Below are 21,069 nucleotides of genomic sequence, written 5' to 3' on the forward strand. Positions count from 1 at the left end.
ACTTTGGTTCTGGTGCTTCTAGCCACCCAAGGCTGTCTGGAATGAAGGATCTAGCTCTGCCCCGCCCCACCCTGCCAATTCTCATACGGTTTAACGGTTTGGGATATTTTTGTTTAAACATCTTGGATTTTTGTTTAAAACACTCTCATCCTAAAGCTATTTTCCACTGGCTCTGTGGCCACTGGAGCTGGATCTGACTCCAGTGACTGGCTGGCTGCTTGGGGAAGGTGGGGTTTAGCATCCAGAGGCTGGGGAGAAAGCTCTGCCTTGATAGCTTTTGGGAGGGTGTGACCTATCATCAAAATTCCAAGCCCCCCCCCAGCTATTTCTGATTGGCTGAAGGGAGGGGTGACTCAGTGTATGACTCATCAGCTGCCCAACTATTTAAGGGCATGGGAGCAGCACAGTACTTGCCTACATCTGTTTGATAGATCTTGGTAGCTGGAGGGAGAGTGAGAAGACCACCACCATGTCTTGTGTGAGTGAAGGGGAGGGAGGCAGGCTTGTGCCTGGGGTGTTGGCTGCAGGAATAGAGGGATGAAATCAGTGGTGTGTTGCAAAGGGTGACTACTGCTGGCAAGCTGGAGGGAGTTGTGGGGGCTTTGCTGAGGGGTTGTCTGTGCTGCCTGAAAGGGTGGTGTGATTTGAAGTGGGCTGTGCAGTCCCCTTTTAATGTCCTGTAATCTAAGAGGAGGGTGGGGTAGTGATGATGTTTTACAAGAACTGATCTCTGATGAGAGCAGTGGGGTCTGTTTCTGCTTCCCCAGGAAGGCTCTTCCCTGCCCCTTTCATGGGGGAAGCTGGGTTTTGGGGTGGGGGTTTTTGGGTGGGAAATAGTTCAGAGTTGCCTCAAGGCTGACATGATGCCTCCTAGCAACTTCCCCCTTTCCTACCTGCAGATGGGATACTACTGTAACAGCAGCTGGCTCTTTCTGAACATCCTATGCCTAGAATACCTACCCCCCACTACTTGTACTTGTGGCCTGAAACTTTCAGAAAGTTCTTGATTTTTAACCTGCTTTCAAAGGTGTCTGAGGGTGAAGGGACCAGCGGGGTGGAGTTGTAACTGGGAGTGGCTGCAAGGGCATTGCTTGAAGGTGCTAATACCGGAGGGGTTGTTGTTCCTACTGGTCTCTCTCTTCCTCCCCCCCCCCCCCCAGGGGGGATGACTAGGAAATACTCTCTCTCTCCTTTCTCTTCCCTAGAGTGGTGGGAGGAGGAATGACTTCAGCTAGTGCAGCCCAGATGCATAGATTGTGCCCAGGGACTCTGTTCCAGCTAGTTGGTATTGTTTGCTCATTAGCTGCTGGGGGCAGAGAGGGGTGTGTGGCTACAACCCTGTATGTTGGAAACTGCACAATGAGTCCACAGCTAGGAGGCTGGGCCTGGGAGGGGGTGACATGTCTGAGCCACCGTGAAAGCACCTTGCAGTCCTCATCAGAACCCTGTGGCTCCAGGCAGTTCTAGAATGGGTGTGGGCATGACTCTCCTGCTGAGGCTCTGGTCTTGGGCAGGTAGCCCTCTTTCTCCTGCTTCCCTAGTGGTGCAGAGGAGGAAGAGCAGTTCAGAGAACCTCTAGGCTGGTAAAGTTACTGATCTGCAAGGGCTGAGAAACTGGGTGGGGCAGAGGGGTTCTGGCCACAAAGCAGGGCCCGCACAGTTGGCAGTTACCTCGTGGTCAGCCCTTGCCTGGGGGAGCAGTTCTGCAGGAGTGAGTTCAAGGACACGTGCCCGCTCCAATCCTAGCTCTGAGGCTGCAACAAGGAGCCAGTTAGTACCACTTGAGTCACCCGGCGGATGCAGACAACCCCATTTGGACCACCCCACCATACAAAAGCATGCTTCACAGTAGCTAGCCTGGGGCAAAAGCTTCAGCTGCAACCAACCCACAACAGGGCTGTAACCAGTGTGTGGGAGTCTGTGCTCCCTAACCAAAGGGGCTTCCACTCCAATGCAGCTGGACTAGTGTGTGAAGACTTGGGAGCTGCTAAGTGAGGGGAGTTGGGTGTGGCTAGAGCCATTTTGCATAAGGGGTGTGTAGCCTGGCTTACATTTCAGGAGCCATTTAGGACTCATGTTTGTGGAGGTAAGCCAGGTGGGGTAAGATTTTTATTTTCACCCCCCTTGGTGAATAAGTTCACAGCTGTTCCCCTACAGAAACTATGCTGGGGAAGCAGTGAATGCCCCAACCATTATAGGTCACCTCTCTAGGGGGTATAGTCTTTGGCACGCATTCTTGGGCATGTGGGGTGGTGGTGCTGTCTCACTGCCTGAAGTAATGTGCCAACATCTTCTCTTGTCCCCAAAAGGCTCAGTCTCTCTTCCATACCCATGCCCTGTTTTGTACTGCAGGCTGGGTGGGGTACAGAAGGGGAGCAGCTAACCGAGCCAGAACCCCTGGGGCTAACATGTCCCTCTCTGGATTTTTCAGGGAATAGTTTGTACCAATATGGGCATCAAGGCTGGAAAGCGCATTGGTGTGAAGGGTGAAATCTCGGCAGGTGCCAAGAGGTAAGTCATGCTGTGCGGGGGAAATGTACAGAGGGGTCTAGGGAACATGGCAGGATCTTCTTGACTATGGGGTGGAGGGAAGGATTCCCCCTTGCTGTGGAAAAGGGGAGTGGCTTTGAAAGGGTTAATGCCTGAAGCTGCACTTTCCAGTGAGTCACTTCCCAATATACATAGAGGCAATCTTTTCCTTCCCTCTGCCAAGAAGATAAGTAAAACCAGATGCAAGTCCACCAGTCCCCTCCCCTGGTAGCAACCACATCCCCTGTAGTGCAGAGAAGGGAAATGGAGCTGCTCTGTGTGAAGAAAGGAAACGGCCTCTCTCAGGGTGTGGTGAGCAGGCAAGTGGGGCTTTTGGTTAGAGGAGGGCAACTGGATCTGCAGGAGCTCTGCCAGGCAGAGGCAGCCTTGATAGAATTGGTGCTTAGACATACCCATGGGGTCTCTACCCAGCAATTTAAAAAAAACCTCATAAATCCTGTGGCCAGAGCCCCGGTCTCCACACTCAGGTTTGCACTACAGGTCTAAAAATGGCTATATAGACAGTGACTCAGGCTCTGAAACCCACTCTCCTATCTGAGCTAGAATATCTCCATGGCTATCTTTCAGTGCCATAGCACAACCAAGTCTCTAGACCCAGGCTCTGAGATTAACTGCTCTGGTTTGTTCTGGGTTTTTTTGCTGTGTAGACTTACTCTCGGAGGGCCTCTAGTCTCTCCAGCAGGTCTGGCCACCAAAACCCAGCAAGTCTGTCTCCTCTGTGTGTGGTTGGCAGGGTTTTCCTGCCTTGTGGGAAGGGAGATTGGCTCCCACCCTGGGAACAGACCGGCATTCCAAGGAGCAACATGTCCCAACTCTTTCTGCTCCCTTTGAAGTGTGATAGCATCTGTGCACATCTTTCTGGGCTGCCTCTCCCTAAACAGTACGATCTTGTCTGCATGACTGGTGGCCCCAAGGGAGGGAGGGGCCCCATGGGGAAGAATGGCTCTTCCCCTGGAAGATCCTGTGGGATGAGAGGTGCTTATTAATAAAAGTTGGTAACTGCTTCCTTCAGCTGCCTCTGTGGTGGAAGGTGGCAGCTGTTTAATGGGGTACAGCAACAATTACTTCCTTAGGACAAGAAGGGAAGAATGTAGCACCCAACTGAAACCCCAGGGGGACTTCAAGGTGCAGAATGCAATTCTCCAAGCTGGTCAGGGCAAATGCCCCACTCTTCTGAAAATTGCCATGGATCCAAGTACCCAGGGCCTCTGTCTCTAGCCAAAAGACTGCACTCTTCTGGGGCAGTGCCTCTGAGGAAAGAGCACCCCCCTACTCATTCCTCAATTCCTCCTGCAGAATCCTAGGGCTTTCTTGAAGGGCTCTATACAAATTCTGACCTGGTGCTGGTCAGATTGAGGTGACCACCAAGGCCACAGGCCCTAGAGGTAAGAGTGTGTGATGCTGCCACAGTCTAGGGTGCCATGCATGAGGCTGCCAGTATCTCACTTGTTTGTTCTATCTTGCAGCTTTGTGCTGAACCTAGGGAAAGACCAAGCCAACGTAGTGCTGCACTTCAACCCACGTTTTGATGCTCATGGGGATGTGAACACCATTGTGTGCAACTCCAAGGACAAAGGGGAGTGGGGTGCTGAGCACAGGGAATCAGCCTTCCCCTTCCAGGAGGGCACCAATGTGGAGGTGAGGCCTGGAATGATGTGGATCTGGGTGATGCCCCTGTGCATGGGACACACTCAGCCCTCCCTTTTGGGGACACAGCTAAGGTATTACACAGAGGGGGCTCAGTCCAAGGAGTTGGGCAGGACCCTGTCTGGGCAGGAGACTACACCCACCTCCCACATATCCAAGCTGGTTAGACACAGTCCTGACAACCAGTAATCAGCTGCTCCAGCCCCATGCTCTAGCTAAAAGATCCTGCTACCTGGGCAGGAGGAGAAGATGGACATCTAGCAGACCCTGGCAGACATGTCCTCTGTTCCTCCCTTGCAGATCTTCTTCACTCATGACCCAAGTAATCTAACCATTACTTTGCCAAACAACCAGCAGTTCAAGTTCCCTAACCGGTTGGGTCTCCAGGTCATCGATTTCCTGAATGCAGAAGGTGACTTCACAATCAAATCCATCCAGTTGGAATAACTCCCCAAAGGGATATTTAAAAGGAAACACAATAAATACCACTGAATTTGGTCTACTAAACCTAGTGACTAGCTCTTTCTTGTGTCTGCTGCATTTCCCACAGCCATTCCCTGGGTTTGTCACTTCCTTCTGTCAGACCTGATGGCACCTTGTGTAGCTGAGTGGAATTGGGCCTGCATTTGGCTTGTTGCCCAATAGCCTCTCTAGGGACACTGGAGGGTGGACTTCCTGAAGGACTAGGATAATGTGACCAAAATATCAATAACAAAGTACTTTCTATAGCCGTGTGGTTGTGCTTGGCACTAACAAAGGCAAGAGCTGCTCTACTTAGCTTATTGCATTAATTTTTTTAATATCAGGATCTAGCTTCACACTCTTTCAGACTGAGAGGAGTCTGGTAAATGTGTCTAGTCCTGACTCTACACCTCACTAAACAGCTCAAGAGGTCTAAGACCTCGACTAAAATAACGGTGGCTGCTCCCATGTATACACTGAATGTGTAGAGTTGTATGGAGGCATAGGAGTGGGGTGTACTAGGTTTGTCTCCCTTCTACCTACATTTGTTTGTAAAGGCCCCTCTCACTCCCACAACACACACTGTACTGTCTCCCAGGGCTGCTAGCCATCCTGAAGGAGCACTAGTGTAACACTGACAGACTGCCGTCATCAGTGGGCAGGATCGAACCAGGGACCTCTGGAGCTTAGTGCAGGAGCCTCTACTGCATGAACTAAAAGCCAAGTGGCCATTAGCTAAGGCTATAGAGCAGACTCCTTAACCTCTCTAAGTGGTCTCGCTGCCACTAGATGGGACAGAACATCACACCCAGGAGAGGTGTGGGTTACACTAAGAGCAGTGCAGTACTTCTTTGCCAGCCACACTCCAAGATAATAGACCTATTGTCCCTGCTTAGTGTGTACCCTGCCCATGCTACAGACTACACTAGGGTCCCCCTCTACTAGTTTACTTTGAAGTCCAAGCATGACATCTATGTGGCACTGAGGGCTTGTACCCACTACCACTTATGCCACTAGAGCTACATCGCTCAGGGGTTTGAATAAGCCACCTGAGCAATGCTAATTACACTGATCTAAGCGTCAGGGTGGACAGCATTATGTTGGCAGGAGAGCATCTCCCACCGACATAGCTGCCACCGCTCAGAGGTGGTTTTATTGGGCTGACCAGAGAGCTCTCTCCTGGGGGCTAGAGATTCTTCACCACGTGCGCTGCTGTAGCACTTGGGTGCTTGCAGAATAAGAACGATGGAGGTGGAAGCAGAGGCTAGGCATGCTTGCTCCTGCACGGATCCGTCAGAGACTAGGAGGTAGGGGGAAATAGGGGCCACGACAGTGGGCTCGGATTGTTTTGTGGCACCCATAAGAGCCACTTTCTGTGGTGCTTACTGCTTTCCTTTGTGCAGAAAAGGTAATGCAGCGTGCTGGCTGGGCTGCAGCATACGTCTACCCCTGCCCACACCTTCCCCTTCCCACAGCAAAATTAGACTGCACTGTCAGCACTGAGTGTGAGCCACACTCCTACTCCCAGGAGCTGTTGCTTAGGGCAAGGCACGTAAGCTGTGCTTTTGTCATCCCTGTTAATGTGCCAGTGACCCTGTGTGCCTCTTTCAGGCTAGTCCTGGCATGGTGAGACTCTCCCCACTCCCTACTCCTTCCATCTTGGGCATGTGATGATGAGGTATGTTACAAACACATGATACATTCCTCTTCCTGCTGTGGGTAAGCCAGTCAGCTGGCCTGAGCCTGGCCCTGCCCTCCACCGAGGTTCTACCCCCCTCCTGCTGGATCTGTGTTGCCTTAAAAGCGAGGGCTTGCCATGGGTGGGGAACATGGGAAAGCCAGGGACTCTGTCCCCATATTCATGCTAATTGCTAAACAGGGCCAAACTAAGGCAATTCCCAGCCTGTGCCATAGCCATGCCCCTATTGGGGGTTTTAGCTGCAGGGACCACCCACAAGAAAACTGTCTACTGGGCTGGATAGGGGCCTGCTCTTTGGGCCATGGAGGCTTCATCCAGCTCCCTAGACCATCACTCTCTATCTTTAGGCAGACACATATCTCTAGGAGGAGGTAGGACAGTCTCTCCGCCTGTCTGAGCAGGACTTTCTCTCACCCTGCCTGTGAAGGGGTGTTAGGGAGGCTCTACCCTCAGATGTCTCTGCTGAGGGTTGTGCACAGCTCATTCCCCCCCCCCCCCGCAAGAAGTCGGGGGGGGGGGGGGGTTCAGTCCCTTCCCCATTAAAATGAATGACAGCTGTTCATGCTTCTCCTAGCCCTTGTTTCAGGCCATCTCATGCAAACATCAGTGCGTTGGTCACACCTGGAGCGCCATTTATTTGCCTGAAAGCTGAGATTCCAGGAGCCCGGCCCCTTAGTCCAGCCTTGATGCTAAATTGGGTACTGCTGGAAATGACTCTGCAGGCTAATCTTCCCCAGAGCCTGCAGTGACTCATTGCTAGCCAGAGCTCAGGATGGCTCAGCCTGTTGCCAGAGTGGAGGGAGCAGGCTTCCCCACTAGAGACACTCATAGCACATGTGTGTCTGCCCCCCTGTTTGGAATCAGCTGCTGGTCCTCCTGCTCTCTCCACCTGCTCGCTTTTCGGTGAGAGGCCTCAACTGTGTGTCTAGGGGGGAGGAAGCCTAGGGTTGAATTCCCTTTCTCCCACAAGCAGAGGGCCAAGTAAGAATCCACAAGAGGAACCATTAACATTCAAAGGAGTGTCTCTTTCTTGGAGAGCACTAAGGGCTGGTAGTAGGTTAAGTGGGTGGGAGGGCTATAATGGACAGCGAATGAGCAGGGGCTCTGAGATATTTGGGAAGGAGGAGGTGCCAGGTCAAAGCCAATCAGTGCTGCTCGGTAAGAGAACAGGAGACCTTGCAGGTAAGTGCAGAAGGCAGAGCTGGAGATGGATTTAATATTCCTTGGGAGACTATAAGCATCAGCAGAAAGCTGCATTAAGTCCTGGCTGCAGCTGTTCTTGGAGTTTAGTTGCCAGAGGTTCCCCCCACCTTCCTTTCCCAAGTCCCGCACCTGGCAGTCCCCTGGAGGCCATGGGCATGCCTTCTGCTTGGGCCCTACCCTGGTTCCCTGTCAAGAAGAAGGCCTGCTCCCCAGCCTGCCTCTCCCCGCTATGGGCCAGGTGCTCTCGGTAGTTCCGGGTGAGCAGGGTGTAGAGGAATGGGTTGATGCAGCTGTTGCCGTAGGTCAGGCAGGTCACTCCAAAGTTAAGGTATGCCTGGGCGGTAGGGCTGATCCCCAGGCCCTCACTCCAGTACAGCTTAGCGAGCTGCCAGGCCCAGAAGGGTACAAAGCAGGCCCAGTAGGCTGCAATGATGCTGAAAATCCTGGAGAACAGCTTCTGCTTCAAGGCCCGGCCTGTCACCCGCGGCTGCATGGCCGCCACTGAGGTCCAGTAGGCTTGGGCAAGGCAGCAGTACAGGAAGCCTAGGATCAGGCCAGGAGCCAGAATGCTGGTGATGAAGAGCACCGTGAGGTAAACGCGGAAGGCCTCGGGCGTCCAGGTGGGGAAGCAGATCCGCTTGTTGTGGCTGCTGCTGTCCCGCAGTTGGATCATGACCATCATGGGCACAGTCAGCAGCAGCGAGAGGAGCCAGAGAGCCAGGCTGGTGAGTTTGCGGCAGCTGTTCCCGGTCTGCCTGGCCCTTAGTGGCCTAGTCACTGCCCAGTACCTCTCCAGGCTCATGGCCATCAGCAGGAAGATGCTGGCATGCATGGTGAGGAGGTCCAGGCTGAGCAAAAGTCTGCAGCCCATATCCCCAAAGAACCAATCCTGGGCAAAGTACGTGCATACGACGAAGGGGATGGTGGAGAGGTAGAGTAGGTCAGCCAGGGCTAGGTTGACCACATAGACACACAGGGAGCCAGCTGAGTGGCCAGACACGCCTCTGGATGTCACCACTAGTGTGTAGACATTCCCTGTCATCCCAAAAAGGCACATGACTGTCAGGATGGTGCCCAAGAGCCCAGTAACTGGGCTATCCTCTTCTAAATTAGGACCATCATCTGAGAAATTACCACACTGTGCTTCCTCTCCCGCCTCTGCCATCACTGGCCCAGGGTCACAACACACGATCTGGTAATGAGAGAAACTACAACATGCGCTGCCAGAGATACATTTCCCCTTGGTGTGTGGGACTCCGGTAGACGCAATGTAGGGACAGCTGGGGAAGGAAGGAGTGAGAAGAGATCTTGGCTGACCTGACACTAAAACATTCAGGGAGAGTCTATTTCTCACACCAAACAATACAGCTCATTAGTTTGTCCCAATCCTTTACAAGCCCGGCTCAGCAGGATACCTTACCAGTTGTCACACCACCATGGAGCTGAGAAGAGGTGTATGCCTTCAGATCCAGGGTAGCTAAATACCCTTCCATGTCCAGTGAGGTGCCATTGCTCTCTTCACCTTCACCTTCATCTCCCCTCCCTAGTGTTCACTGGCACTTGGAGACGAACAGAAATTCCTCCTCAGTGGGCAAGTAATTTGTCTTTCTTCTGGATCTCTCCTTCCTCTCAGCTTGGAGAAAACCACAGGAAAAATTGTGATTTCCCCCCGCCCCGCCCCCACCCCAAAACTATCCCATCATCCCCTCTGGGCAGAGGAACTTGTATAACTCACAGCTTAACACCCAAGTGTCAGCGCTCTCAGAGTTTGTACTGGGCTCTTAGCCACTAGGTGAGGAATTGCATTAGATTTCTCCCCCTCCTCCACCCACTATCAGATCTTTCTCCTTTTCTTTCTTCCTCCTGTCGCTTTTCTTTCTTTCTTTTCACTCTTCTGGTCCTGCCTCTAATTTTCCCCTCTGCAGCTGCTACTTCTTCTTTTACTCCTTTGAATGAGGCTTTAGACCTTAGGATGACACTCCCACTCCCTTGGCTGGCTGAGAGCATCAGGGAAAGTCACTGCATCCCAGAGTCAGACTAGAAATGCCAGGGTCAGTGTTGGAAATGTGTTCATAGGGAACAAGTTGTCAGGGCAGGCAACACACTGCTTTTCTGCCCCTAACCTGGAAGGGGTTGGGAAAAGAGGCATATGTACTGCTTCCTTCTCCAAGGGGGACCTGGGTGGACTGGGCACACTGTGGAGTGGCATTTGGGGTTGAATCAATGCAGTAGGTGCTTTGCACTGTAAAGCCCCACATATGCCCCATCAATAGCCGTACACTGGGGCAAGATTTCCCTCTGCTGCTGATGGGGCTGGCGTCCACCACTTGTCCCATTTTCAACAGCACTTTATGGGGTGTGAGCACCACTCATAGACCCCCAAAATGTGATACCCTGTCCACTACCCCTCAACCCAGTGTACCTACAATGGGGTGTCTCTGTTTGCATCACTGCCCCCTAGTGGAATATGAGGGATCTGCCTTTCTAGAGGGTAACGTCCCTTTGCTAGCTGAGCTGCTGGAGCTGCTCCTTTAGATATGGGATGAACTGGATTGTGCATGTCCACACACTCTACTACATCTTACTAACTTTCCCACATCCATCCCCTTTGCCCAGACATGTGCCATGTTCGCTATCCAGTTGGGGACAGCCATGGTTTGAGGCTGGGGTTACATAAGCAAAGCGTGGGTTTGCATAGTATAAGCCTACATGTAACCCAAAGTTATCAAATGTACCATTGTGTGTATATTGGGGAGGCTTCTTGGGAGCCTCCTGATCCACTGGATTCCATCCTCAGTATTGTTGCTTATCTGCGCTGGAGCCAAATCCCCCTGACTGTATCTAGTTATTGGCAGTATCGCAGGGATTAGAGTGTACAACAACAGGTCGGGGAAGCAGTCTGTACAGGGTCTCTAATGCCCTCAACCCTGTAGTATCTGAGTGCCGTCCCAGGATTCACTAAGTGTTATGACCAATATGTGTCACGTGGTGCATTCTCTTGCTCTCATCCTCTCCCCAGGAGGAGAATTAAGTGTGCAGTGGAGTGTTTTGTTTTTGTAAGGTTTTGTTTCAGGGGGGTTGTTCTTTTTAATGTACACACTGCTGTTTTTACTGGCGAAGGCAGGGCAAAGAAACGCACCTTGCACTTACACAGGAAGGGGTGGGGTTTGTGTTGGTCCTTAGTTCCTGAGGGAGTTCATGCCACAATCTCAGACAAGCCCCTGAGAGAGCTCTGGCTCCTGCAGAGATGAGCTTTACCCTCATGGAAGAAAGTGCCATCATGCCAGGGGAGCGAGGCTGTCAACCCCTGTCTTCGTCCCTGAAGGTGAGGTGATCTCCGTCAGAAGATGGAAAGTCCCTCAGATCATGGTGTTTCCAGGCCAAAAGGAAGAAAGGGATTCCCCCAACAGGGGCAGAGAAGGAAAGTGAAGCCTGGCTACATTAATTCTTTGTAGGGTGTCACTTGACTCTGATGGAAATAGTCATCGCCCTCTCTGCTCACTGCAGAAAAATACAGACTCTGCCCCCTTTATGCTGCTATCATGTTATCTTCTTTCCTCCAAGAAGGAGTCCTTTGGGTTACCTTTTAACAGAACAGGAGTTCACTTAACCAAAGATAAACTACAATGAGATTTTTTTATTAATTTCTTTCTGTGTATTACATTACTGAATGCACCATTAAGTCCAGTTAGCCCCTGTTAATAGACACTATGTACATACACATGCTGCTTGTGTACTAAACCAGGGAGACATCAGATATCCGTAGGGGTTGAACCTGCAACTTCCAAATCCAAAACATGGGCCTTTACTGCTTGAGCTAGTGAAGAACTCCTTTAGCTATGTGTAAGTAGTAGGCTGTTATACTTGTTGGGGCCAGGCACTAATAGGAGAACATGAACCCACATGCCAATCCAGTGGATTACACTTCTATGGAGGCAGTGTGGCCTAGTGGATAGAGCATTGGACTAGAAATCAGGAGACCTGGGTTGTTTTCAGCTCTCTCATGGTCTGCTCGGGGTCCTTGAGCAAGTTACTTCACCTCCCAGTGCCTCAGTTTCTCCATCCGTAAACTGGAGATAATGATACTTGTTCCTTTGTAAAGTGCTTTGAGGTCTATTGCTAAAAAGTGCTAGATAAGAGCTAGGTATTATTATCATGGAATGCACACAACTGTTAAAACGTACAGCTCAGAATGAAAACAGTCTCAGCTTTTGCCATACTGTCGATAGTCATACAGTGTCTTCCCCATACTCGTATCAATGATCCCCTAATTTATACATGCACAGTACTTTAATCTTTGCAGCAGAATTCTGGAGGAAGGTTGCCTGTGAATATGTAACTTGACAAGGCTATAGCTGTTGACTGCCAGAGCTGCACTCCACCCTGCAAACCACCCATGTTGACTGCGTGCTTGGCTGTTTCCACTTTTATGGTGGCTTCCCCTTTTCCAGTAAGGTACAATAACGGAAGTTTAAAAGACAACACCCCCCCGCCTCCTTCACCACCTGTGGTACGCAAACCTTCAAAGCCTGATTGGATGACAGACCCTTCCAGTCTCTAGTTCGATCACAACACTGCTTAGGAGTGGTCTCAGTGACTAGTTGCTTTGAGTGTTCAGTCTTGGAATGTGTCTTCCATTTAAAGGGGTACAGCCTAATTTGCCCCCCAGCAACAAAGGGAGGTTGGTTGATCTGTTTAAGAAAAAGTGCTCCAAACCATGATGTACTGGGAGAGTCTAGATTCTCTGGTGCACAGCTCCTCTTCTCTCCCATAGCACCCTCTCTCAGGGCTAAGGCAGATAGAGCTGTAGTCAGGTTCTCCGGGGGGTTCTTAGGAGCTGAGCTTGAAGTAGGCTTCAACTGTAGGGAAGGCAAACAGAGGGTATATCAGAGCAGGGAGCTAGGCTAGCCTCAGTTCTGTCTGATATGAGGCTGGTGGGCGGGCGCAGGAGGAGAGAAGTGAACACCATCCTGACACTTACTTGCATACTCCTGGGGGGTCATGGGCTGTTCAATGACCTGACTAAAGGCCGCGATCCAGTCCTGCTGGTCACTCTCGGTCTCGCAGGTGAAGAGATATTCCCGGTCGGGGGTGACGATGGTGAGGCCGTACTGCCAGGAGAAGCTGCCCTGAGCCCCTGCTGGCAGCCCTTGCTTGACACTGTATCCATGCTCCCTATTGCCCACGAACACTTCGCCTTTAGCAAATGCATCCTGAACAGCAAGAGGGAAAGACAGATCTGTCATGGGGAGGGATTTGCAGGCATCCAAACAGTCATGGTCCCAGCAGCGCCTGAGCTAGGGGAGTTTGCGAGACGGGGCAGAGCAGATGAGTGCAGAAGGTCCAAGGGGAGGGGGGGTGACAACAAACGGGATAAAGGGAACTGGAGGTTCAGAACACCAGGGGAGTTATATTCAGAGGAAGCAACTAAGAAGGGATGGGATCTGGGATGGGGGCACTGAGCAATGATCTCTGGAATAAGAGACCAAAGAATGTGGAGGGAGGAACTGGAGGCTCTGGAAGGGCATGAAGGGGGGATTACGCAGAGGATGGTTGGATAAGAAGGGTCTCCTGTCCCCCTTTCTGCTATCTTGAGATAGCGTCACTTCCACCATGTCGCTATTATAACCCTGTTCCCATTGATTGCAGGACTGATGCAAGCACGGGGGCTTGGACTGGGTGGGTGGGGAGAGATGTGTGTGGAATGGGGAGGCCAAGCATCTGTTGATGGACATTTGGGGAGTTGTGTCTCACCTCCACCTCACTAGGGAAAGGAACCCTTTGGCTGTTCCTTGCCCCAGAGCACAGCACGATAGAGCTGGATGCAATCCAAGTTCTGACTTACCAATGGATCCTTGAAGTACATGAGTCTGCGGTGATCCAGTGTGAACCAGCGCTTCTTAAAGGCCTCTCTCTGCTGTGGAGATGAAGAGGGGACATTTGTAGGAGGAGAGTGCCCTCTGCGGGGGAGAGAGGGGAATTGCTACTGCATTTCATTTAAATCTGGGCTGCATCTAGACACACAAACTGGGCTCAAAATCCCTGCCCTGGAGGGAGCCCACTTCTGCTGAGGTGAGAAGGGGACTCAGTACCCAGGTTCTTTCAATCCTGAGTGTCTCCACCAACATACAGACTTCTCACTCAAAGTGCCCCTGTGCTCAGGTGACAGGGAAGTTCAGTCTCCAAGGTCCACATGCACACATGTACACACACTTAATAAACCCACTCTTGTGGGATGAGTGAGGAATTCAGCCTCCATGTTCATCTAATTTTGCATCTCCTCATTGCCACCCTCACTGCTCCCCGATGAGACCCCAGCTGTGCCCTAGCTGAGGCACAGAGCAGCATTGCCGTGGATCTTGGAGAAGTCTGGGGATATGAAGACAAACATGAGGATGCTGAAATGAACCCAGGCAGGTCAGGAACCCTAGTTTCTCTGTGGCAACTCCCCCTCTGTTAGATTTCTTGTGCCATCCCATCTTACCCTGGGGCCAGTCTTCTCCATGTATCCCTCCTTCAGGAATTTCTGCATTAGTCGGCTTTTGATCTGCATAAAAGGAGAATGGTATATCCCAGCACATCTTTCACTTTAGCTGGTTCTTCTTGTTCACTCCCTCCCTCTCAGCCTGCCCTCAGCGCTCCAACTCCTCTCTTCTCTATCCTTCTCTAAATTCCATCTGCTAATGTCACCTTCCCTGCTTTGTCAGGGGAGAGGGCTATCTCCGTGGGATATGTCAGAGAGCAGCTCTTCTCTGCCCATTTCAGGCCCCTCTAACCGCACCACTGTTAGGATGCCAGAGCCTGCACCCCCACCCAGAGCCCTTACCTCCCCCCTGCACTCCAATCCTCTACCCTAGCCCTGAGTCCCCTCCTGCACCCCAAACCCCTCATCCCTGGCCCCATATAGAGCCCGCATCCCCAGCCAGAGCCCTCACCACCCTCACACACCCCAACCCCCTGCCCCAGCTCTGAGCCCCCTCCCACACTCTGAACTCCTTGGCCCCACTGCCACCACACATCACTTCCATATTGGTGCAAATAGCAAAATTAATTCCGCACATGGATGTAAAAAATTTGAGGGAACATTAGCCAAGCCACAGTAGTGACTCCTTCCCCAGAGGACTCAGAGAACAGAGAAGTTCCTCTATCTGGATGGCTTTAGATACCAGCAGGAGGGCTGGTTATTACTCTCAGGTGATTTCTTACCTCATTGTCACTGGCCACGGGAAATGCCACCTTCAGGTAATGAACCTGCACTGCGCGTATGGCATTGAACCAGTCCACTATCTCCTGCGGAGGGAAGCAGGACAGAGAACTTCAGAGTGACCAGTGCCGAACCACCCAACCCACCCCTCCAGACAGCTTCCTGGGAATATGTATGAGCTCCTCCTGTGGCCCACACTCTTACAGCATTCCTCGGTTTCCTCCCAAAAGCCTATATACCAGTCTCTACAGTGGCTCCTAAATTATACCCTTGAGCAGTGGTTCTCAAACTTTTGTACTGGTGACTGCTTTCACACAGCAAGCCTCTGAGTGTGACTCCCCTTATAAATTAAAAACACTTTTTTATATATTTAACACCATTATAAATGCTGGAGGCAAAGCGGGGTTTGGGGTGAAGGCTGAAGCTTGCGACCCCCCATGTAATAACCTCGTGACCTCCTGAGGAGTCCCGACCTCCAGTTTGAGAACCCCTGCCCAAGAACAATTCATCCCCAAGCCAGTCCTCCAGCCCCTTTCCCTCCAGTGACACACACACACATGCAGCATTCCCACAACATTTAATACAGTGATTCTGCCAGCATTTTCCTACACCATTCACTCCAGCACTTGCTACTGCTAAAGGCTGGGATTGCTGTCTGGGGCTAGGACAGCCCCCTGTACCTTTCCATCCTTGTGGTAAAGGAAGATATTGCGGGTCTTGTTGTCCTTGAGGTAGCTGATCTGCAGGCCATTGGGGTTCCCGATCTTCACTGGCTGGAATGTGGCATTGATGGTGTCAATTTTAATATTTATTTTGGGCTCTTTTGCCTGAGAAAGGAAATGGAATTGGTGAGATCTGGCCCTAAAGATGCAGATGGGATAGAAACCATTGGCTAGAGACTGAGGGGCACTGACAAGGCAAGCAGAGAGGAGTCCTCAGGGCAGAGAGAGTGGAAAGGCTTTCCTAGCACCAGCAGAGGGAGTGTGTCTCCATGGCACGAGGTAGGGGCTCTCTCCCCAGGTTGGGCTGTGCTGGCAGCACCAAGGGAGAATCCGTCTGGGAATGTAGAGAATGGAAATTATCTCCCTTTTACCAGTAAGGGGCACTGTGTCCCAGCGTGGGGGACTCTGAAGGTGCAAGGGGAGTCCTCCGGACTGTGTAGGGAGAATATAAATGACTCCCTGGCACCAGCAGGGGGCACTCTCCCCAGGTTGGGGTGCACTGAGAGGCAGGAGCTGCCCCCCAAGCAGACCATACTCACGTCCGGTTTGGAGAAGTACTTGAGACACCCATCTCTCTCAGACAAGAGAAACTTGCGGAGTAAGAACTGCCCGTTATCCCGGCCCCGTTTCCATAGGATCCCTTCCTTCAGTCCTAGGAACAGAGAGGCCAGCCTGAGAAGGTACCCTATTGGCCACAGTGGGCACTAGAGAGCTGCAATCAGCCAGTATTTGCAGACTGCGTGTGTGGTGGAGTGCCATGCAGAGTATCTCCAGTGGAAAGCTCTGTCTGAGGGATGGGGCCCCGTGCCGGGCTCTCTTGTGCCTGGCTACAGAGGGGAGAGGGAGAGAAAGTGTGAGGGGAAGGATGGGGGACAAGGACTTTAACCTCTCCATGGGTAGTGCTCCTCGGTTTGTCTCCCAGCTCCCTGGCAGACACCTCGCAATGGAGCACATGTTCACCAGCATTCCCCTCACTCCTCCTCGCCTACTGGGAGCCTGCCTAGCTGCGAGTGATGGGGTGTGTGAGAGAGCTCGCTCTCCGCATGTATGCCTCAGCCTCCCAGCCCAACGCACGTAGGCACTTGGCACTGACCCAGAGCTCTGCCTGCTTCGTTCTGCATGCCCTTGGGGGCAGGACTTTGCTTTGCTGCACGGACAGGAGAACTTCAAATATGACCACTGTGGTCGTTGGGAGTGGGGTGGAGGAAGACACTGGGGCCCTGGCCAGACCAGCACTGTGAACTCCATCACGTTGGTGCCCCATCAGTGCCATCTGGGACACTAGTGCTGTGAGCTTCCTTGTGGCAGTGCCCAGCCAAGATGTCAGCACCATGAGCTTCCTCAAAATAATGCCCTGTAAGTACAACCCAGAATGTGAGCTCCTTCACAGTAGCACTGACCGGGCCAGCGGAGATGTCAGTACTGCGAGCTTTCTCATGACAGTGCCCTGTCAACACACAGCCAGGGCTTGGGCAGTATAAATGTGAGGGATAAATCCATGCCGTGCTCTTACCGTTGGAATACGGCAGATGTCTCCCTTGCTCGGTGAATTCCTTGCGCTCATACTTGGCCCGTATCCACTGCTCCCTCAGGACTCTGTGGGGTGACAAAATGTGGTGGGGCTTAGTGACAGACTGAAGGATCCCAGAAGTGACCACTCTCTCTTAAATAACCACTCTTACTGGCAGTCGGCGTGAGTCGGCTGGTAATAGTAAATGGGGATGTGAGCCTCGTACGTGGCTTTAGCCACCACATTCCCATGCTGCTCCAGGAACTGCAAAATAAGACAAGAGAGTCAGCGCCTTCCCTTTGATGCAAATTGCACTGTGGGCCTTTCCCACCCCCCACATGCAGGGTGTAGCTATCTAAGCAGATCCCCCTCCCCATCCACTGAAATGTCCCTGGATGAGTGACTACACAAGGGTTGGTGTCTATCAAGTCTCAAAGGCCTTGTCTGAGTTAGAGACTTACATCGATTGTACTGAACCCAATGTAATTATCCCCAAAGTGGTTAACGTGGGAGCAGTGCACACGCACTTGGCGTGTGTACATTTGTTTAGTGCTCTTGAGGTTCCATCCCATGTATTGTGGCAGCAGCAAAGCCTTTTGGGAACACATCCCAGAGTTCCCAGCTCCTTTCCAAAGAGTGGTGCTATACGGATGATTTTGTATGGCTGTCTGGAAGACCTGGTGAATGCCCAGGGGAACAGTGGGCGGAGAAGTCAAGCTCCCATAGATCCCAATTAATCCAGCACTATTTGGAAGCTTTTCCCAGAGCCTTCCAAGGTGGAGGTAGAAGGGGTGCCATGCTTAGACTATTGAGTCCTGCATAAGACCTAGGGCCTGGTCTCCATGGTGTTTACTGGTGGGGAATCAGCTGTATGCAGCCAAGGGGACCCTGGGTCTTGGCAAGGTATGTTTCAAGCAGACTTCCACTCTAGTCATAAAAAAACATGACGTAGGAATTATGCAGAGCCAGTGGTGAGCTGGAGCCAGTTCGCAACGGTTCGCTAGAACCGGTTGTTAAATTTAGAAGCCCTTTTAGAACCGGTTGTTCCACGAGGGACAACCAGTTCTAAAAGGGCTTCTAAATTTAACCAGCCAAAAGTGGCGTCTTAGGTGCCGACTCCATGGGTGCTCCAGCCCTGGAGCATCCAAGGGGAAAATTTGGTGGGTGCAAGGCACCCACCGGCAGCTCTCTGCCCCATCCCCATCCCCATCTCACCTCCGCTCCACCTCCGCCTCCTCCCCTGAATGTGCCGCCCTGCCCTGCTTCTCCTCTCCTGCAGGCTTCCCGCAAATCAGCTGTTCGCAGGAGAAGCCGGGGCAGGCTGAGAAGCAGACGGCGGCTTCCCGCTCAGGCCAGGGAGGCGGAGATGAGCTGCGGCGGGGGGGCACGAGGAGGGCCACCCGCGCCGCAGCAGGTAACCCGGGTGGGGGGGGCCGCACAGGGAAATCACTCCCGGTGCCAGCTCACCTTTGCCACCCTCGGCCTGAGTGGGAAGCTGCCGTCTGCTTCTCAGCCTGCCCCGGCTTCCTGCCAAACAGCTGATTCGCGGGAAGCCGGGGCAGGGGGAGGGGGCGGAGAAGCAGAGCGGGGCAGCGCGTTCGGCGGAGGAGGCGGAGCAGAGGTGAGCTGGGGTCGGGTGCGGGGTGGGGAGCTGCTGGTGGGTGCTCAGCACCCACCAAATTTTCCCCATGGGTGCTCCAGCCCCGGACCACCCAGGGAGTCGGCACCTAAGGTGCCACTTTTGATGGGATCAGTGGGGGAACGGCTGCTCCCCCTGCTCCCTCCCAGCTATGCTCCCCCACCCCTAGGAGCCAGAGGGACCTGCCGGATGCTTCAGTAAGTACCTCCGGGACTCCCCATCTCGCCCCCTGGCAGGTGCCTCTGGCTTTTAAGGGTGGGCACCCACTATGGTGGGCCACGAGACCTTCCTGCCCGGTTCTGGGGGCAGTTAGGGGACAGGGGAGGGGGTTGGATGGGGCAGGGGTCCTGGGGGTGGGCATCAAGGAATGTGCGAGGGTTGGATGGGGCAGGAGTCCCAGGGGGCGGGGGTGGGCAACGACCCCCTCATGGCGTGAGGAGGGAACCCGTTGTTAAGATTTTGGCAGCTCATCACTGTGCAGTGCCATTGCTTTCACTCTGCCCACCAAAGGGTAAGTGCATCGTCCATCAAGTTGCTGGAGGGATGGGTTGGGGCAAATCATCTCCACTTGGGTATTAAAACCCTACTACTAGCAAAGAGGCTAGTTATGAAATCAAAATGAATGTCCAACAGCATGATTCAAAAGGCCTGATCACATAGTTTCACTTTCACAGGACCCAAGAAATTGAGTGTTATGAACAAAGAACCCCGACTTGAGTTGCACTGCAGCAGGGATGCAGATAGGAAGACTCTCACCTGCACCTGGGCCTCGTCCCAGTGGTCCATCCTCAAGGATTTAACTTTGCTAATGTTAGGGATATTGCGGTGGATCCCTGAGCAGCTCACGCAGATAAAGACACCCAAAGTATAAGATGCCCAGTCAGGATCTGAGGGTAAATAAAAAGGGGATCAGTAGCAGGTATTCAAGGGAGATATGCCATGACTGAGAAATGTGCTGTCAAGGCTCCTAGGGAAATAGATGCAGAGGGCTGTATAACCTCAATGTCATGTGAGCTGAGTTAGTCACCTGCTGGGGAATAGATACCCCCTAATAAAATACATCACTATCATTCCATCCTTCCTGCTGCTCCAAGCTGTAGGATATTGATCTTATATCTATATTGTGCCTTTTATTTTGAAGGATCCCAAAAAACTTTACAGACTCTCTCTTTTTCTCTCGCTCTCTCTGAGAATCATTCACCCAATACAGAAATGCAGCCACCTCTGAGGTGGAATATGGCAGCTATTTAACAATGCACAGCAATACACATCACTGTTCAACACAGGAAATGAAGAACAACACTGAATCCAGTTGAAACAAGTAGGAATTTAGGAAAGTAAAATGTGATTAATTACCAAAATTGAATTTGGGGCTTAGACCCCCATTTTGCTGAAAGTGCCATGGGGACTTTTAACGTTCCTCCAGGATTAGGACCTTGGATTTCTATTCCTTTCAAAAGATGGCACTTCCAGTAGAAAAATATCTCCATGGCAGGACACTGGTTCAGTGCTGGCCCCGAGGAGAGGATGGCTTTCTGAATCACTCACCACTTTTTGCAGCATCTGCAATTTCTTCAGAAACTTCTCTGTCAAATTCTGACTGGGCCTGACCCCAAGTAATTACTCAGCTCTGACATGACAGCAGCCCAAGGTGATGTGGTTGCACATCTTTCTGCAGTTCAAGCAGTGGGATGACCCTTTTCTTCCTCCACTGCGCACAGTAGGATCTCTTCAACCCAGGTACCGTCTCCACACACAAGAAAACAAATCCCTACACCTAGTGTCCAGCTAGGCCAATGACTCTCCCACCATACCTTCCCCATCCATGGAGGAGAAACGCCTCCAGACAGCCCATATCAAACCACCACAACCTGACACGCTGCTCCCCCCGCCCCCAGGCTAGACAGTTTCTGACTCCTACTCCTCAGCTTCCTCCCCAAAGCTGGCTACTCTGGCTGCCCCTCCTGTGGAACTCTCTCCAACATCAAGCCCCACTTTGGCCCCATCTCTGCTAACTGTCCCCTTCTCTCCGCTGCAGCCTCTTCCCCCACCCACGTTACTGAGACCCCAGCGACTCACCTGGCTTCCCACAGTCTGCGCACAAGGCATTCTCAGCTCTCCTCCACACCTCCTTTAGGGCTTTCATATTCTTGTCACCCTTTTCAGCCATTGTCTCCAATAGCTGCCCTTGGGCAGGGCACGGCACGGCAGGGCCAGGAAGGCAGCTACCTGTGATCTCTACCTGTGATCAAGCCCACTGGCTCGCCCAAGGGAGAAGGGGCTTGGGGCAAGGGATCAGTAGGGTTAATAAAATTGGAGAGCAAACCCTATTGGATTGACAGAGCACAGCAGAGTGAAAGAGACAGAGGTGTGTGTAAGCTGAGGAAGAGGAGAAGGCCGATAGTGTGGGCGTGAAGGGAAGTGCAGCAATTA

At 52.2% G+C, this 21,069-nt stretch overlaps 3 protein-coding genes across 3 annotated transcripts; 1 reads left to right on the plus strand and 2 right to left on the minus strand.

Annotated features, from left to right (window-relative positions):
- Nucleotides 1–386: 386 nt before the first annotated feature.
- Nucleotides 387–4,704, plus strand: LGALS1 (galectin 1). Its single transcript, XM_073330347.2, has 4 exons — nucleotides 387–478; nucleotides 2,432–2,511; nucleotides 4,017–4,188; nucleotides 4,498–4,704. Exons 1-4 carry the CDS (start codon nucleotides 470–472, stop codon nucleotides 4,642–4,644), a joined length of 408 nt encoding a protein of 135 aa, XP_073186448.1. The 5' UTR covers nucleotides 387–469; the 3' UTR covers nucleotides 4,645–4,704.
- A 2,343-nt stretch (nucleotides 4,705–7,047) lies between these two features.
- Nucleotides 7,048–8,726, minus strand: LOC140908649 (urotensin-2 receptor). Its single transcript, XM_073336275.2, has 2 exons — nucleotides 7,776–8,726; nucleotides 7,048–7,098 (listed from the first exon to the last, which is right to left on the minus strand). The coding sequence occupies exons 1-2, from the start codon at nucleotides 8,724–8,726 to the stop codon at nucleotides 7,048–7,050; spliced, it is 1,002 nt and encodes a 333-aa protein (XP_073192376.2).
- Nucleotides 8,727–11,197: 2,471 nt separating this feature from the next.
- On the minus strand, nucleotides 11,198–21,027 carry LOC140903872 (arf-GAP with dual PH domain-containing protein 1). The gene is made up of 11 exons (XM_073325792.2): nucleotides 20,716–21,027; nucleotides 19,393–19,523; nucleotides 17,170–17,261; nucleotides 17,001–17,083; nucleotides 16,027–16,139; nucleotides 15,446–15,592; nucleotides 14,768–14,851; nucleotides 14,046–14,108; nucleotides 13,407–13,478; nucleotides 12,543–12,774; nucleotides 11,198–12,420 (listed from the first exon to the last, which is right to left on the minus strand). Exons 1-11 carry the CDS (start codon nucleotides 20,804–20,806, stop codon nucleotides 12,392–12,394), a joined length of 1,137 nt encoding a protein of 378 aa, XP_073181893.1. The 5' UTR covers nucleotides 20,807–21,027; the 3' UTR covers nucleotides 11,198–12,391.
- Between the last annotated feature and the right edge of the window lie 42 nt (nucleotides 21,028–21,069).

Source organism: Lepidochelys kempii, chromosome 1 (genome assembly GCF_965140285.1).
Source record: "Lepidochelys kempii isolate rLepKem1 chromosome 1, rLepKem1.hap1, whole genome shotgun sequence".
Lineage (NCBI taxonomy): Eukaryota > Metazoa > Chordata > Testudines > Cheloniidae > Lepidochelys > Lepidochelys kempii.